The sequence below is a fragment of the Lycorma delicatula genome, chromosome 4 (genome assembly GCF_047948215.1).
Source record: "Lycorma delicatula isolate Av1 chromosome 4, ASM4794821v1, whole genome shotgun sequence".
Taxonomy (NCBI): Eukaryota; Metazoa; Arthropoda; class Insecta; order Hemiptera; family Fulgoridae; genus Lycorma; species Lycorma delicatula.
The window spans coordinates 55,858,660-55,879,265 of NC_134458.1; the positions used below are offsets into that span (position 1 = coordinate 55,858,660).

Below are 20,606 nucleotides of genomic sequence, written 5' to 3' on the forward strand. Positions count from 1 at the left end.
TCTAGAGAACGTATCAACGTTCTAAGGTAAGGTAGATTATATTAATTGTTAATTTATTTATTTAACATATCAGCAGTACCATGTTTGATAAATTAATAGAGTATAATTCAACAATCTGTAACATGGCATATCCTTTATATGTAAATAATGTGATAAATAACTGTTTGGGTCTTTATGTGCTTGCTTCTTTTGATTACGTTGCATATAAATATATTTCAAGAATAAACAATCATTAGACTGAGTTATGTGAGATCAGTATACCCTCAGTGGAAATCTGTCTGGATTGTTTATAATTGGGTACTACTGTATAAAATTCAAGAATAAAGTTTCTATCCTATCTCTTAGATAATTCTGTCACAGCACTCTCAGATAAAATGCAATCAATATACCTTTTCATTGTCAAAAACGTTTTTACATAACCTTTTGAGATGTTACACTCTAGGAACACAGACAAAACTGATAAGATAAAAAGCTTTCTATTCTACCTTTCATTAGTGTAAACAGTATTTTTTAAAGTTAAAATTAAGACCAAAAAAATGTTCTTCAGAGTCTATATACAAATGCATATAAATTTATTTATATTTCTTTATCAGCTGTTTTGATCGTTATTTATGCATTATTTAAATTTTCTGTGATTTAAACCTTTTTAAGGTTATTTCTTTTCGGTGGTACAAGGAATTTTTGTCACTAAATACTCTTCCTGACATCAATCTGATAGAGGATGTCTATTTACAAACGTAACAGAAATAAATATGACCCACCTGTTCTGGGAATGTAGTATCTTGTAAATCATGATCTTCCTCAGAGTATAAAAGTATAGTTTTAAGAGATCTTCTTAAAGATGCTTCACAAAATGTCTGACTTGTTCCAACTAGAGAACTCAGTGACATAGTGACTTGCATTTTCACTCGTGCAAAATTCTAAAAAATAACAAAATTAAAACAATAAAATTTTAATGAAAATAAAAAATTCAAAGCAGTTTTTTGTTTTATTTTTTGGTTTTCAGTAAATTAATACACTACCTTAAATCATCTGAATGATAGGTATTTTTTTTTCTTCTTTTTATGGGTGAAAAACGCTTTGGTGTTATCATTGCCCGGAATAAAATTTTATAAAAGAAAATAAATAGTAAAAAAAAAAAAAAAAAAAACTGGAACTGCCTTAAAAACTAAAAATATTAAACAAAAACTAATATCACAACTTAAATTTCTTTTTAAAAAACACTTAAAACTAATATCACAGCCATGATTAGGTAAATTAACTGATATATAAACCAATAAATTAGTAAAATTTTTTCTTAGGTGAACATTAAGCTTTTATCATTACACAATAGAAAAGAAACAATAACAGACTAAAATTTTAAACTGTCAGAAACACCCACCAAACTATATTAATATTTAATGAATTGCAGAAAATATTTATTTTTAAATTACTAAAAATAAAAAAACACCTCATTTCCAAGCTATATGAAAATTGTTTATTCTGTAAGACATTTTTGAACTAATTTTATGGTTCTTTCATCAGTGTGGTTATTGGTGGTACTGTTGTTAATAGTGCCCAGTTAAAAAAGGCTAAGAAACTGTTTTTGGTAAGTAGAATAATAATATGTTTGATCTGTTATGTTTATTCATTTAATATCCTGTTTTTATCACATCTGAAGAGTAAACTTCATATTATTCAATTATGTTACTATTTAGGTTTTTTATGCGTGTTACATTTCATGTCTTTGTATATGTCCTGCTTCTATGATATGATTTTCAAAAATTAATCCTGTTGCGTATAATGCCTTTATGTGTTCTTCTATTTGGGAGTAAATATGTCTGATATGGTATTAAGTTCAATTACTGCAGACTAATTTGTACACTCATGCATTGCTATGTTTATCTGAGTTTTTTTTAGCGTTGGATGATCTTCTGTATTCCAACAATAATTTTGAAGGCAACAAAATAACCTTCTTTCTGAAAATGTTGGTATAATTTTGAATATTTGTTTATTGATCTATATTAATGTTATTTATTACAAATTACTAAGTTAAAGAATTTGATTTATCAAAAATGATTAGCAAATAATGGCTATAACAGCAATGCCACTTTTAAAAATGCATTATTAATTAATATTTATTTAACATCTTACTTTCACTAAGTTGTCAGGTATAAAGCTACAATTCAAAATATTTCTTATTCTTAATCAATAAATCAAATTCTTTGAAAAATGTATTTGCAATAATTTTTTTTTTCTTTAGTCATTTGACTGGTTTGATGCAGCTCTCCAAGATTCCCTATCTAGTGATAATCGTTTCATTTCGGTATACCCCCTACATCCTATATCCCTAACAATTTATTCTACATATTCCAAACAAGGCCTGCCTACACAATTTTTTCCTTCTACTTGTCCCTCCAATATTAAAGCGACTATTCCAGGATGCCTTAATATGTGGTCTATAAGTCTGTCTCTTCTTTTAGCTATATTTTTCCAAATGCTTCTTTCTTCATCTATTTGCCGCAACACCTCTTCATTTGTCATTTTATCCACCCATCTGATTTTTAACATTCTCCTATAGTACCACATTTCAAAGGCTTCTAATATTTTCTTCTCAGACACTCCAATCGTCCAAGTTTCACTTCCATATAAAGCGACACTCCAAACATATACTTTCAAAAATCTTTTCCTGACATTTAAATTAATTTGGTATGGTTTGTAATAATATTAACTTACATTTCCAATTTCAAAATTTTGCCTCATGAGTAGATATAATGATGCAGAAGCCTGAGAGCGCACACTTGTTAAATATGAGCTACAATGTTTTAACAGTTGTAGACAAAGATCAGCACACTGTTCAGTCTCTTCATCAAACAATAAATTTGGAAACTGAAAAATTACAAAATTTCATTTTAAAAAGTAAATTCAACAATAAACTGACAATTCAATCAGAATCTAGAAATAACTAAATTATTGTGAAACAGAACAACCCACCTATCTGCATCATTATTATATATTAAATAATTAGTTAGTATTTAAGTAATATAATAGAAATTTACTGTGAATAAAAAAATTAAACAAAAAAAAATGTTTAAAACATGACCTCTGTTCTATTTTGCACTTTAACTTTAGTTCACTTTAGTTGCACTTTAATTTTAGAATATTTACTAAATATTCTACACTGAAGCTATCATTTACGTTTTGCATCAAAACCTTTGATGTAAAATGTTATGTAGAAATTGAATATGAAAGCGCGCCCCATGCTTTTGATTGTGGTCTTGCGGAAACAGACAGCTTTACAAACATTATTTTGTTAAATACAAATTATCTTCTACTTATTTACTGGGTAATCCACTGTTTGGATCCTTTTTTTCCTCAAATTGAATTGCATTATTTCGTATGTTAAACTCAATTTTTCAGTAGTCCTTTACTTTTGAAAATATAATTTTTATTTTTTAGTATAATATTTAGATATAGAAAAGCATGTTTTTAAAAAGCTATTTTATTTTTAGTCAACCAACTGCGCACATGCTGCTCGACGTCTTCATTGTTTTCGAATTGTTCCCCACCAAGCGATTCTTTCAAGAGCAAAAAAACAAAAAATAGTCAAAGGGGGACAAATCTGGACTGTAGAGAAGGTGGTTGAGGGTTTCCCAGTGCGTTTTTTTTTCAATTTATCCTTTGTCAAAATCGCAGTGTGTGGTCTGGCATTGTCATGCAGAAGGATGACATCTCTAATGGGCATACCCCACCTTTAGTTGCAGTAGGTGGTTTTTTTTTCTGTAGCAGCTGACAATAGTAAGCCGCATTCACCGTTCACTGATTGTGGAGAAAATCGATGAGTAAAACTCCCCTTGAGTCAAAAAAAATCATTGCAAGAATCTTTATGACTAACAGACAGGTTTTGGCCTTCACTGGCCAGCCCTCACTCTACCTTCACCACACCTTACTCGCCATTTTTGACTCTGAAGTGTAATGATGGACCCATGTTTCATCGCATGTGACAATGCACCTCAAAAAATCATCCCCTTCTTGCTGTAATCAATTCAGAAGACTCTCACAGAACTCCTATCTGACCTGTTTTTGATTTTTGGTCAACAACCTAGGAACCCATCGAACACTAATTTTTCTAAAGCAAAGATGATCAGTGATAATGGATTAAGCACTCCCATAGCTGATACCCACTTCTGATTTGATTCTTCAACAGTGAACCAGCGATCACCTTCGATAATAAGCTCTCGAATGGCATGGATATTGTCAGCTGTAAGACTTGACCTTGGGTGCTGATCATGACTTTGTTGTCTACAATTTCTCACCCATCCTTAAATTGTCTGGCCCACTTATACATTCAGTTCTGCGACAGTGTAGTGTCCCCACATTGTACCTTTAAATGAGTTATTTCCGTAGGTTTAATGCCTTCATTAGTTAAAAACCTGATTACACATTGTGCAACAGATGAAGGAACCTCTTCTCACTCGTGGCTGTACTGACGACAGAACAGAGCAGAGGAGCAAACCAAGCTGGTTCCCCCTCTCTAACACACCAAACATTAACCCCCCACTCTGCCATCCACCTTGCTGTAAAGAATAGAAAAATTAGCATTTAAATTTGATGCACCTTCATAATTTATAAAGCTAGCTAATCCTTTTCTTTCAGATAGCATATTTATGTTTATTCTATTAGGAATACTAAATTTTCAATAAAAATCTTTCATTATTATTATATTTAGTAAATACTACCTATTCCTTTATCTTTTTTCACATTTTTTACATTATTATTAAGATATTGGACTCACAAAGTAAGCAGATACATTTTCAGAGTAAGCAATTGGTTACATAGGCTTCGTTGACATCTGATAATCTTGCTTTTATCATCATCCATCCTGATGACCTGTATGGCCTAACTTTTATTACTACTTTCAAAGAATAAAATCATTTCATATAATTAGACAGAATTAAGAAATCATTAAATTAATAGATTAAAAAGTACTCTGTGAAATATCAAAAACATTTTTATGCATAATTATAATTAAAAAAATACAAAAACGTAACATTCAATATACATTTTTATTACAGTATAGAATAATTTCAATTAAAAAATATTTCTTTCCAAAATAAGATGAATGGAAACCTCAACTTTGAAAATTTATAGATGTAATCTTACTTTGCTTGAAGAAGAATGTATGATCATATAACCGTAATTATATTTAGAAAGTAACATCTACACCAGGAGATAAGTAAATAGAAAGCAAAATCACTAAAGAGTAAATATAAATTTCGTGGACCTGGGAATGTTTGGGATATATTTTCTGTCAAAACAAATTTTTTTTACAAAAATTAAATATACATGGATTACAAATTTATTCAAATTAGAAAAAAATCTGTATGAAGAATACACAAATAAGTATTAAAACAGCACAATATAAGTAAAAATTAAAGAATTTCTCATAAATTTGAGAAAAATGAAAGAATTTCTCTAAAATTTGAGAAAATTAAAGAATTTCTCTAAAATTTGAGAAAATTAAAGAATTTCTTGCAAAATTGGGAAAAATGAGAGAATTTCTTGCACATTTGAGAAAAATAACAAATTTCTCGCAATATTGAGAAAAATTAGGGAATTTCTCGCGAATTTGAGAAAAATGAGAATTCGCTAAAATTAGAAAAAATTTAAAGAATTTCTCTAAAATTAAAGATTTTACTTTTCCTCTCAAATACGAGAAGAATTAATGAATTTCTTGCATATCTGATAAAAATTAAAGAATGTCTCTAAAATTAGAGAAAAATTTAAGAATTTTGTCTAAAATAAGATAATTTTAAAGAATTTATCTAAAATTAGAGAAAAAGTAAAGAATTTCTCTAAAATTAGAGACAAAGTAATGAATTTCTTGCAAATTTGAAAAAAATTAAAGAACTTCACCATAATTAGAGAAAAATTAAAGAATTTCTCGCTGATTTGAGAATCTCAAAAATTTGCGAAAAATTAGAGAATTTTTCTAAAATTATATAAAAAGTTAAGAATTTCTCTAAAATGAGAGAAAAGTAAATAATTTCTCACAAATTTGAGAAAAATTAGCGAATTTCTTGTAAATTTGAGAAAAATTAGAGGAAATCTTATACCTAATTTCTACCAGTATCTATATCCCCACTTCCCTTTAAATGTGTTATTAATTCTATATTTATAAAATATTTATTGCAATTATTTACCTAAAAAAACATTTAAAGATGAGAAAATGGTGATAATATCTTACCTTAAATACCACTGAACGCTGTGTGGCAAACATATTATGTAGAACACAAGTGCTTTGGTTTCGAGATAATGCATGTAACAGAACTCTGAGTACAGCTCCTAACAGTCCCTGAAGATGATCAGACTGAGATGATACCTAAAAAAGAAAAACCATAATTAAAAAAAAAAAATTAATTATACTAATATAAAAAATTATGTTCTCAAAATGTACTGAATGATTAACTGCTCTTTAAGATTAAACCAAAAATTAATACCTTATTTTAAGTCTATGTTACAATAAAATAGCTTTTTTTATTTTAACAAAATAACTACATCACACATGTGGTAGTTATTACTTCACAGTACTTTTTTCTTATGGTTTTGTAAAATTACAGACTCACTCATTTGCACTTTACGCAGCCATATTTTTCCACAAAAATAATTAAAACAAAAAAAAAAGGAATAGATAAATATCATCAGAATTATTGTCTACTAATTATTGTGAGGAGAAGGAATTAATAAAATATAAAATAAATATGTTGAATTTATGAAATTGGGAAAATACTCAATTTTTTTTCTAAAAAAAAAAAAGAGTAATTCTTAGCATACCAAAGAAAATAGGAGCAGGTAAGGGTGAGAACTACTCCATTCCAGCATCTCATACATCCAGTCTAGCAATCATATATCATAATACTCACTGGGATAGTTTAAAAGTGAACAGAATATACAAGATGTACCAAATGAAGAAGATCATTATCTGAAAGAACATATAAAGATTCTGGTCAAGTCTATCTATACTTTTAGATCTAAAAAACTCATTTGATAATAAAAAATAAAAGAAATGTTTAAAATTTTAAACATAGCTGGTCTAACTTATATATAATCTGTGTAAGAATCAGGTAGCATGATAAGAATAAAAGATGAAGAAAGGCAAGTTCTGATTCAAAAAGGAGTATGTCTAAAATCTGAGAGAGAGTGGAGCAACTACCCAAGAACAAATTTAAAAAATTAAATTTGCCGAAGACATTGCAATTTTGGAAGAAACTAAAAATGAGTTAGAAAAATTCTGAATGGCATGGATTTACTGCTAGGAGGGGAATTTTTCTTTAAATAAGTAAAACAAAGATAATAAATGTGGCCAGAAAAAATGATAATGATGAATTAAGTACTAAGGTAGGGATCATAATATGCATAATATTTAAGATAGGAGAACCACAATTTGCAGAATATTGTTATTTAGGTAGTAAAATTACAAAATATGGTAAAAATAAGGCGGATATCAAAATAGACTACCACAAGGGGAGCTTTCATGAAAAACAGATATCCGCTAGTACCTAATAGAAAAAATTCTTGTAGATATTTATATAGATTATAGTGTTTCATTGTAATGAATCATGGGAAAAAAGGGGGGGGGGGAAGAACAGAGGCTTTTATGATAAAAAGTTACTGTTAAAGGAGGATATTGAAAATTAAATGAGTGCAAAAGTAAATTAAATTAAAGGACTTTTAAGAAGAAAAAAAAGAGGAGAGAAATTTGGGGCAGAGTCTTGTAAAAAGACAGACTAGGTTGGCTGACCGTTCATTAAGAATCAACATCTAGTTGACGAGCCAAAAAGAAAAATTATATGTATTTGTCTTAAGTAGTAAATGTACAATATAACTTTTTAATTCATTCTTTATTTTCCAATAATATGACATTATTTTTATGTATAAAAAACCATATAACACTCAGAAAACAGTACATTAGCTTTTGCTAAGTAAAAAATGTAATCCAGACGTCATACTTGTCTATACAGCTGTTTTCCTACATAGTGCTACCACTTTCATGTGACTATATGCTTTTCTTTAAAACAAGGCCAATTTTTTCCAAATTCGCTGAAAATTTTTCTTTTCTTCACAACCTTCTTCCAAACCTATTTTATTAAAATTATAAAACTATGCAACAGTAGTAAAACACATGGTTGAATACAAAGAAAAGTTTGGTCTTTATTGAGGCTCTACAGAAAAACAGGAGAAAAATAAGGTATTATTTTTAGATAATTTTCTGCAATCGCTACAGGTTTTATTAAAATAAATTAGAACTTATAATATAATAATGCATCAAACAAGTTTTAATTATATATAAAACTGACTGCGTTATTCAACCAAGTGGTTTGTAAGAGAATCTTTTTTTGTAAAATGATTTCAAAAATGTAAAACTGTATGTCTTCTATACCTGAACAATCTGCTCTAATGTATCAAGAACAATAAAGCTGACTTCAGTAGCAAGACTCCCCTCTACGTGTCCCTCCATTTCAACATTTTTAACATTAGGACGTGGCCTATCTGTCACATCTGGTGATCGATATGCCATTTGCTCTTTCCTCCAACGAAGGCGATCACCGCTTCCAGTAACAGACATACCTATAGAATTAATAGAACTCCCACTTGTTCCAGTACTACTGATAGATCCACTAGATGAAACACCTGCATCAAGGAAAAAAATATTTAATGATGTTTATAGACAAATATGTTACAGACATAACATTTAAAAAGAAAGGGATCAATATAATAATAAAAACGCTTTATAGAAGAAAAAAAGTTAATCCTATTTAAACATCAAAATTATCTAATGACCTATTCTAAACAAGCCACTGAAAATAAAAATTCTAAGAAACTAAAATCACCTTTATGGAATGTGAAAGAAGTGCCTTGAACTAATGGGGAAGGAATTTCTATATTTTACTTCAAAAACACTAACATTACTGATGAACACTTTCACCAATCTATACAGCTGGGTAGTATCAATTTCATAATTTCCCCACACATCTTGGGAGAAGTATCAAAGAAAAGGGTTGTTTATCAATTAAAATAAGAGGTGTTTCTTATCTTAACAGAAGTTCACAAGCTAATATTAAAGCTATCACCCTAAGAAAATCCCTTAATTAATTCATCAGAGATCTCATCCTCAGAAACAACAGGTAACTCCTAAAAATGAAATAAGCAACCTTTTACCTTTGCGCCTGAGCATCATTTCACATCTTGCAGATCCTTGCCCAAGTATAACATCTTCTAAACGAGACTTAATATCCATAGTTTTATTACTGAATTGCTGAGTCTGGTTTTTTACAGTTCTTTTACCCTGTAAAATTACATACAAGTATAATTTATAAAACTTATAGGAATCGGTTTAAACACTTAAATTATGAAATATTCCCAGAAAAAACTCCAGAATTTACACATGGCTACAAATTCTTATCACCATAGATCTGGCATCTCTTACAAAAAATTACCTGTTGAGTTGTCATTCTATCACAACACCCTATTAAGGGTTCCACATGTAGCATGCATCAAATGCCACATTAATATTTTATATACCTGGGACAGCCATGTAAATTATGTTCAATGCAAGTAATGATAATTTTTGTTGCAAATAACATAGACACTGAAATTTAGCTAAATCTGATAAAGCAGAATGCTTCAAAAGTGAGTAACAAAAAAAGACAGGAACACTGTTCATAATTACACTAGTCAACATAAAATTTGGAACTGAAAAGGGAGTAGGTGTTCTATATAGTATTTTATCTGCTGAATCTGAATATGTATTCCGAAACAACCCACCATATAACATTCTTAAGTTACAACCCCTTAGATTTATTTGTTCCATCATTCGTGGAACAAACAATACAAATAAGTTAGTACATCTATATGTTTGCTTATTCACATCTGACTTATACTGTGATGCATGCTGCAGACCTATATTTGATACATAACAGTCAAATGATGCCATTTCATGTCAAGCCAGACATGTATAGAAATGTCAGTGAGTCATGTAATGAGTAATTCAACATGATGTAATTTTCATTAGTATGAGTTAAGCTCTTGGTATGACTTGCTGTGTTCTTTAATTGTGGTAAAGGTTTTACCATACACATATAAAGATTGTTTCATAAGTGATGCCATAAATTTAGTGAAAGATTTTTATGACAACAACTTTTGGTATTATTTTATTGAACATCAAGATTTATTAAGTTGTGTGTTTGTATTTTGTACTGTGTTTTATTGCACTCCATGGTGAAACAGTTTTATTAAATATTTTAAGTAATTAAGTATTTATAAATTAAAACAATTACTTTTTATAATTAAGTAAGTATTTGTGTAATATTTCAGTTTACTTTCAATTTTACAATGAATAAAAATTGGGCTTGCAAAAATTCTCCAATATTTTTTGTTACGTTTATGAAGAATTCACCACAAAAAGTAAATGAAAACTAATGACAAATCAGCTGAAAACTGCTTAAAAACATTATTTTGACTGTTCCTTGAGAGACCAAGATAAATCCTGGGTTCCACATGTAGCATGCATCAAGTGCCAGATTAAACTAACCCAATGGTTAAAAGGAAAAAAGAGCATTTGCCTTTTGGCATACCTATGATTTGGTAAGAGCCTACTAACCATTATGGTAACTGCTATTTCTGCTTAAAAAATGTTACTGGTTTCAATTAAAATAAAACAATATTACATACCCAAATGTTCGTTCAGCTATGAGACCAGTAACATGGTGTTGATTTATCGATTCTGATTGCTCCAACTTCTTGGAAAGAAATTTCTGATTCCCCAGAAGGCTCAACCGATGAATCCTCAACTTCAGTAGATATTAATTGCATTCCAGAAGAATCAAATACTGAACCTCACCTTATCACACAAGCAGAACTGAGTGACCTAATTCATGATTGTATTTGTCAAAACAACATGCAGAACTCCTAGGTTCACGTCTTAAAGAATGGAATTTATTAAACAAGGATACTAAAATTTCAGTATATAGAAATTGAAATGAAAATTTACTGAAATACTTTAGAAGAGATGGTTTAATTTGTTCCTGCCATGGTGTTAGGGGGCTAATGTCTGATGAACTGGACATTGAATATGTTATTCATGATTGGCGTTTATTTATAGATTCTACATAGAGAAGCTTAAAGGAAGTGTTGTTACATAACTCCAATAAGTTTTCTTCTATATTGGTAGCACACGCTGTAGGAATGAAAGAAACATATGAAAGTATGTCAAAAATTTTAAAAGCTATTAAATATGATGAACACTCATGGCGAATCATTGCTGACCTGAAGGTGATATGGCTTCTCCTCAGTCTCCAGTGTAGCTTTAAAAAATATATGGGTTTCTTGTATTTGTGGGATAGTTGGGCTACAGATAATCACTACGCAGATAAAGACTAGCCCAAAAAGAAATCAGTTTACCTCAGGAAAGGAGAATGTTGTCAATATTCCCCTTGGCGAAGCAGGTCGTAGTATTTTACCACCTACAAGGGTTATTTTTTTTTCAAGGTCCGATCGATCACGAAATAAAACCACAGTGAAAATAAAAAATTTTTTATTTGTAACAAGTACTTACTTACATAGTTACACTATTTCCGATTTAGACTACCGATTTATACACCACTCCGATTTAGACATTTGTCGTAGCGTGGTACCAACTTTCTAATACCCTCATCATAGAACGGAGCCACCTGTGTTTTCAGCCATGTTTCTACGCTGGTCAGCAGCTTGATGTCTGTACCAAAATGTTGTCTTCCTAGCCAGCATTTCATGTGAGCAAAGAGGTGAAAATCGGATGGAGACAAGTCTGGGCTGTATGGTGGGAGACCAAACACTTCCCAACCAAAACGCTGCAGGAGCTACTTTGTTACAGCTGCAGTGTGCGGCCAATTATTGTCATGGAGAAAGACAATGCCTGATGACAACATTCCTCTCCGCTTATTCTGAATTGCCCTTCGTAGACGTTGAAGAGTCACGCAGTATGAGGCTGCAGTGATGGTCATGCCACGTTCCATGAATTCCACCAAGAGAACTCCATTCCGGTCCCAGAACACAGTTGTAGCCACACACTTTCTGTTGGAGAAGGTTCGCTTGAACTTCTTTGGTTTACTGAAGAATGAGAATGCATCCACTGTTTGGATTGTTCTTTTGTTTCTTCAGTTTCGAAATGGACCCATGTCTCGTCCCCTGTGACAATTTTGTTCAAAAAATCTTCTCCTTCATTGTGGTAGCGCTGGAGAAACGTTCAGAAGGCGTCCATTCTCATTGTTTTGTGATGGTCGGACAGCATCTTGGAACCCATCTCGCACACAGTTTGTGGTACTGAAGTTTCTCACTCAAAATGGTATAGAGAGCAGACCTTGAAATTTCAGGAAACGAATCACTCAATAGAGAAATTGTGTACCGACGATTTTCTTGAATTGCCTCATCCACTCGCACAACGAGATCATTGGTTGATACTCGCTTCCTTCCCTGACCGCCTGCATCATGAACATCTGTACATCCTGCTTTAAAGTTCCTGTACCATTGTCGCACTTTGCTGTCGCTCATTGAAGTTTCACTGTACACATTACTTATTCATCTATGAATTTCAGCTGCATTACACCCTTCAGCCTGAAGAAATCGAATTACCGCACGCACTTCACACTTGGCGGGAGATGCTATTGTTGTAGACATGTTTACGTGCTAGCTGCGTGTTCAGACTAAACGAAGTTATGCGCTGTGATTGAAGGTCATACTAGAGACACTGCACAACACATATACACAAAGATTCATCTGATTTTTGCACAGGTTTTTATTTCGTGACCGATCGGACCTTAAAATAAAATAATCCTCATATACACATAAATCTATGCCTGATGAAGAATTTTGTTAAAGCATTAGATAAAGATAGAGTTGGATTTAAATATTCAGCTGCAGTTTTTTCACAATTAAGTGAAGCCAAATTAAAAGATGGGATATTCATTGGGTCACAAATAAAATTAATTTTGAAAATATATTTGACAACAAACTGAATCCTAAAGAACTAGCAACATTGAATTCAAAGATGTCATCACTTGTTCTCTTGGAAACAAAAAAGCTGAAAACCATGATCAGCTTATAAATGAATTCTTGGTGAACTACAAAAATTTAGGCTGCAGAATGTCACTGAAAATTCATTTTTTACATTCTCATTTGGACTTTTTTCCTTTAAACTTGGGTGACATCAACAACGAACAAGGAGAAAGGTTCCACCAAGATACATTGTAGATGGAACAACATTATCAAAGAAGATTGGATGAATCTATGAATGACTACTGCTGGATGACAAAAAAGAAGATTTCACCAAACACAAAAGGAAAATAAGAAAAAAATAAATGATAAATGTAAATGTCTGCAAAATAAAGGTAGGAATTTCAATTGTAATTATTATTATTATTATTATTATTATTAATTTTGTTTTCTATAATTTAAGAAATTTTTCAATATTTCAAAGGTTCATACCGAAAAATCTGAGGGTGATGAAGAAAAACTGACTTCATTTTAAGATTCAGCATAAAAAATATACATTCTAATTCACCTACTTTTATCTCAAAGCTACTTAAGAGCTTTGAGATAACTTTTATCTGTTTTAATTTTTTTTTTTTGTTGACCAGTGTTATTAATATGGAAAATTACTAATTTTTAGTACAATAATCATTGATACATATTAACATATATACTTAGCATAAGTCACAACTTGGAGCTCTAAATTTTACTCACTGAACCATTCACAGAAATAATTAATTTATATAATATTTAGTCAACACTTTCAATTCTGATCAAAGAGAAGATTTAAACAGAACTAGATGTTCCACATGGTCTCATTGACTGCAGATCTCATATCATCTGTACAACAAACAACATGCCATGACCATCATGATTCCTGTATCTTTATACTTAATTTAGGCATCTAATTATTTCCTGTAATTAAATTAATTATATTTAACATAGAAATTCCACATAATTTTGTCATTAGTTATGATATTTGGATTTTTTGTTTTGGTAAAATAAGGAGTGGAAAGACTGTTCTGAAGAGAAATCTAAACATGCTCCTTCAGACGTTTTATCTTTTATAAACACAGGTGATCAAAATTCAGACATTTTATGAAATTCCTAAATACAAACATTTATATAAGTGCCATAATCATAATGGTTGTAAGTGACCTGACCTGGCCTGTGTAAGTGACCAGTCAAAATTTATTCCCAAAATGGCAGTAATTTTCAAGAATAACAGATCCCATGCCATGCTTACTAGGGAAAATGAGGAGTGCAGTGTTTTTCTGTTGCCTTTTTCACTGAGCCAATGTACTGCTGCATATCAGTATGGCAAGTCCACTGAAATGCAAATGATAATCATCCATCAAGTGAAACCTTCACTCTGTTCACAAAAAAGGCCGACTGGCCACAAAGGTTGTCAAAGAGGGCCGGCTGTATTGTGAAAATCATCACTCTCAAAGAAAGGTACTTAAATGCCGTCTTTCTCATCTTAGGTGCTTTTCACATGTCACAGCCATAAGAAAGTCTGGAACAGGTATATATATATATCAATTAATTCTCAATAAAAATCTGACTGGAATAAGTACAATCAAGACACTACATAAACAATACTCACACTTACAAAATAATGAAATCAGAAATAATTACCTTATATTCAAAACAGGAAATACAAATATCAAGAGCTTCAAGAAGTTGTCTGAGGCGTTGAGATGGTAAATCAAGCCACCACTGCCGTAAAACTTCTTTATCCATATTTTTTATCACCCATAAAAAACATATAAGCAGGTTACGTGTAGTTTCAGCACTCAAACCTGTTTTTCTAGCCTAATTGAAGAAATAAAAGACAGAACCGATTAAAATTTTATATAATAAAATAGAATATGGATTATAAAGTATCATTAATATAAAATATACTTGGTCCAAGCAAATGGAAAAATTTATCTAAGAAACAGACAAAAATCTGTAATTTCTACCAAACAAATCATCAAAATAATATTAATTTTTAGTTTCAGTTAAAATCTATTTTGTTACTTAAGTTACTGTATCTATAAGATCTGTGCACATAATTAAATGGATTTATAACACTAATCCTTTCTTAAAGATACCCAATTTTGATTCTAGCAAGCTGATTTTTTTAATGTAAATGGCATATGTAGGAGGCTGTATTGAAATAAGTGAAAAATATAATAGATATTATAATAATATCATATTAAGAATTTATTTAATTACTACTCCCTCAACAAAATTAAAAAAAAAATGTAGCTTGCTTTTGGTTTACTTTTCCTGCAACTTAAGAAAAAGAGAAAACCGTCCTTTTCTTTTTTGAGTTTTCATAATGGCTGACATGACCAGGCACAAACTGTTAGAAGAATAGGCTTAATCAAAGCAGTGTAGTGTATATGTGGATTCGTTTTTAGTTATAATTAAGAAATTCATAAATTGTTACATAACATTTTGAAGTAAAATCTATGTAATAATAATGAGAGACAATGCATACATTTTGTCTTAAATATACATAAAATATTTTATGAATAATTGAAAAGGTGGTCATAATTGGTCAGTGGTACGAGAAAATAAATACCTAAAACATTTATTGAAACTGAACAGAGTGTTATTTAAACTCTGATGATTTATGGGAACCATTTCATTAAACACAGCTTTAGCTGTTGGAATTATATCCTTCTTATGCTTTTTAATTTTAAAGGTGCTATTTCCTGTAACATTTGAGGAAAACACAGATCTATCAGGTTGTAAAGGATAAGTTCACTGTAAAACCACTACTTAGAGTACAGTTTACTCATGGGTGTAAGCCCCTTGTGATGGTATTTATTTGTTAATTATTAATAGTGAAGGACAACCCCTACTGATGCAAAATGGTAATTTTCAAAGAAGGTAGAACTTAAGAAAATGAATAGAATTCAAGAACTTACATGCCTTTTATTAATCTGAATACATCGCTTCATTACTTTTTTAAAAACAATTTTTAATCTATTTTTCATGTAACTACTTGTGTTCTATTTTTATAAAATTTTCTTTTCCTTGTAAAAAATATCTGGTTTAATCTAATCAAAAATTAAAAAAATATTATTAGTGTTAGTTGTATCTTCATTACAAACCAACATAAATAATATACCTAACAAAAAATGTAATATCACTGAAGAAAAAGAGCATGAAATAGACTTATAGCAGGTAAAAATGATCAAACATCTAATTAAAGGTACAAAGGGAATTGAAATTAATCCTTTCCTTCCAGCATTTAGAAACTTTAAACTTCTTTTTACACCATAGTAATTTTAACTTTTTGTTATAAATTCATTTTACTTTTAATACAGAAACAAATAATTAAAATTTACCTGCTGAAACAAGCTGAACCTCTCAACTTGAGCTGTTTTAACTCCAAACATGGATGTACCAGCAATTGCCATAGCAACAGATTGATTTATACCAGTTTGTGGCTCAAATTCTTCATTTATGGACTGAAATGATCGACCTGAACATAGAAAAAGCATTAATTTACTTTTTAAAACTTTTTTTAAACACCAAAATCTAAGCAGATTTTAATAACATAAATAATTTAATTAGTACTGTGTAATGATTCCTTTGTAAACACAACTTTATATAAATAACAACTTAATAACAAAAAATACTTTCTGCACAATATAATTATTAAAAAATCGATGGTACAAAAGTTATATAAAAAAAAACCCTAATAATAAAACAACCTATGTCACTTGAACATTTTTCATGCATGAATACATATCACACATGAAAAGCAAATAGCATAACAAGTTATGAAAATTTGTCTTTGAAAATCAGTTAAAATAACTAATAATTGTGTGAATCTTTAATAGTCACAGAATTATAACAGAAAAAATGTAATAACTGAATGTAATTAACAGAAAATAATGTAATTTAACAGAAAAAAAATTTTCCACTAAAGAATAAAATTGGGCAATAAATTTCCATTGGTACATCACCTCTCACAAATCAGACACAATATCTATGATAATAATTATAATAATTGTTTCAAGTTCAAGTTTAAAATCATCTGAGCCATTTCAAATGATAACCAGGTTTATAAAGAATTTTGCTACACTCTAGAAACAATATTTGCAGCATGTCATAAAAGTGCTATAAAATTTTATGACATGAAGTTAGTCCAGTAGTTCAGTGTTCAAATCCTGTACACAGAAACAGACTGACAGTTTAAAAAAAATCCATGTTTTTAAACTCAGCAGACTCAAAACATTAAGATCACTCAACATTTTGTAATTAAATTTTTTTATAAAATCATAATTCTAACTCATTTATAAACCTCAAAAATTAAAAATAAATTCAGGTCATGAAAAAGTAATCAGTACCTACTCAAACCATATACAGCTTCAATATTCAACTCTTTTTTATAAGATAATAGTCATATCAAACTCATAAAGTTAAAATAAACTGTAAAAACAAAAATGTGTAAATAAATCAGAATCTACTGATGTGAAACACAGGCCTGTGGATAATAATTTTTATTTATATTAATGTAATTACTCTGCCTATTAAATTTTTGGATGCAGCTTTTCACAGTAAATTTTAATAATCATTAAAATAGTAATAATTTTTTTCATAATCAGATGAATTTTATTTTTGAATTGGTAAACATCTATTTTCATTCAGAAGATATTTCAAAAAATTAATAAGGATTCTTACCAACATTTCCAGAACAATTTTACTGATTTTAACTGAATTCAATAGGCCTTTGACCATGAATTATATTACCAAATAATAAAGTCCCAACTGCCGTGCAATAATTGTGTTGATCAAGACATACAATTTGAAATCGATGCAGAAAAATATAGGGATACTTTAAGTAATTCAGTTTTAGCATAATTCAATGCAGTAGATATAATAAAAGATATTTAAAAGAGAAAAATCACTATTATCATGAATATCATACCCCAATTTTAAACCAATATTCAACACCATCCAATTTTCAACAAAATATTTTAGGAATTAGCAATCAAGTACTTCCTTTCAAGCAATGATTAAATTACCATTTTATATGCAGATAGCTGGCAACAAATTTAAAGGTAATATTATTACTGGTAATAAAGAAATTAGGCACACTAGACATCCTGACCATCTTGTACACCCATATATGGTAAACCAGATTAACATCAACCAAAAAACTCCAAAATGGTAGAGATTAAGATGATCAGTTTCTACTTGATGCTATACAAAGCAATCTGCATTTGACTACTTTCTACAGAAACCATGGCATAGGATATAACCAGCTATGCATTTGTCAGTTATTGCCCACTCTTGCAATAAGAAAAAAAATTTAGGGAAAACAACTCAATATTATTATTATTTAAAATTTTTTATTAAACTAACCTGCACCTCAAGAAGATTTGTTATTTTGATTTAATTCCTAGACTATCCTTAGGGAAAGTTTTAGATTTTGTAAAATTTGAAAATTATTCTAAATAATAAAAAATACATTTTTAACAGTTATAACTTATAAAAGTAACAATACTATTATAACAGTTATATTTAATATATTAACATAACTGTATTTATACAGTTATGTTGTAATATGTATAAATATATATTATAACTGTTATAACACTGTTACCGCTGTGTAATATATTACCTCTGTGCCAGGTATATAACTGCGGCAACATATCCATAATGATAACTAATATTGGCAGATAAAGAGCAGCAACACGAGCTTTTGCTTCAGGCTCTCCAAACCTCTGATCATTATCTACTGCAGCCATCAAATTCTTGATAAGATTCACAGCCTTCATGTGGAGATTCATGTTTCTGAAACATGAATAAATAAAAATTACTCAGTAAATAAAAAAAACAAATAAATACATATTACATATAACTACAAATAGTTATTACAAACAACTACATATATATATATATGCACATGGTCGAAATGAAATACTTGTACATAACCTGGGACATATAAAAAGAGAATACTAGGAATTCAAAGAAAAATGTAAGTTAATATATTAATTATATCTCACACACCCAAACATATATAGCATGAGAGTTGATAAGATTTATCAAACACAATAATTAAGTACCAGTAACAACATATGCAAAGAAAGGAAAACTCTGGACTTATTTAACACCTCTTCTACAGAACAACTACATACATTTTTATGAAGTAGATATTACACTAATTTATCAAAATTGTGTGATTTTCAGTGAGAACATGAAAAATTGAGAAAAAATAGCAAGCAAACAGAAAATATAAACTTTTTCCAACTATAAAACCAAAATCATTTGAAACCATTGGAGCATCAAATAAAGATGTTTGAAAAGAGAACTTAAATATATTGATTTTATATACAGTATATATATTATATATATCATTTCAGTTGTTATTGATCCTCTGCAGGATGAAGAGCCTCTTCAACATATTTCCAACTAATATGGTCTAGTGCAAACTTTGCCAATTTGGCAATGACATTATTGACATTTGATGACATTATCAAGTACAACCTAATGTCATACTACTTGATAATGTCATCAAATCAACCAGCCTTTGGTCTTTTTATGGGCATTTAACATCTAATGGTATCCATTCAAGGGCTAATTTAGTCTATATGCCATCAGTTCTTCTTGCTACATGGCCTGCCGACTGCAATTTTAATTTTTTAACTTTCACGATAATATCATTTACTTTTGTCTGTTTGCTGATTCATTTACAGATCTTCCTATCCCACCTGGTAACCCAAGCTTACATCACTCCATATTTCTTTGTGCTACCGACAGCTTCTGTATGGTTAATGTCCAAGTTTTGCTTCCATAGGTAAGGACTGGAAGAATGCATTGATTGAAAACTTTCTTTTTATGGTAAAAGGGGAGTTTTTTCTTGAAAACACAGTTATGTCTCCCGAATGCCTGCCATCCAAGATTGATTCGTGTTCAATTTCTTTGATTGTATCATTGTATCATCTTCAGTTTACCTCTGTTGGCCAAGATATATGTAATGATCTACAAGTTCTTCTCCAAAGACAAAAATCTTTCTTTTCTTGGCAAACTTACTGAATATGAGCTGGCTCTTTTAAGTTCATCCTTAGACAGTAGGGTTCACTAGGGTTCTCCAGTACCTATGTGTCTTTAAATAAATATATATATTATTTTTTTAATTATTAATGATTATTATTTACTGCAATTTATTGTTTACATGTTAATCAATAAAGTACGAATGGCAAATACTTTATTTGCTACACTACTCCTGTACTTAGTGGCTCATTAATGAATGAACCACCAAACACAGGAAGTGAACAAAATTCATTAAATAAATGAGAAAAGCCTGACATCCTACAATATTTTTTTAACAAAAAAAAATTAATTAATAAAAATGGCAACTGAGCTGAAAAATGTAAAATCAGTTCATCCAACATAACGATGAGAATTTTCTCTATATATTATGTATTTTAGGTAGCATTACCAAACAAATTGTAAGCAAACTGAGATAAAAGTCAACTATTCATTAAATAAATAATCCTTCTTAACTGCTAGAACCATTTTAGAGGAAACTATAGTGGTCCATTATATCAACA

General features: G+C 29.9%; 1 protein-coding gene across 1 annotated transcript in view; it reads right to left on the bottom strand.

Annotated features, from left to right (window-relative positions):
• The window catches only part of Zir (dedicator of cytokinesis), a 102,237-nt gene that overhangs the window by 25,079 nt on the left and 56,552 nt on the right, over positions 1–20,606 (bottom strand). Inside the window, exons 23-30 of the mRNA XM_075362981.1 lie at positions 18,674–18,846; positions 16,389–16,525; positions 14,683–14,859; positions 9,199–9,325; positions 8,420–8,670; positions 6,227–6,361; positions 2,716–2,868; positions 762–920 (exon numbers count right to left, since the gene is read on the bottom strand). Coding sequence (XP_075219096.1) covers positions 762–920; positions 2,716–2,868; positions 6,227–6,361; positions 8,420–8,670; positions 9,199–9,325; positions 14,683–14,859; positions 16,389–16,525; positions 18,674–18,846 — 1,312 coding nt within the window. The remainder of the gene's footprint in view (positions 1–761; positions 921–2,715; positions 2,869–6,226; positions 6,362–8,419; positions 8,671–9,198; positions 9,326–14,682; positions 14,860–16,388; positions 16,526–18,673; positions 18,847–20,606) is intronic.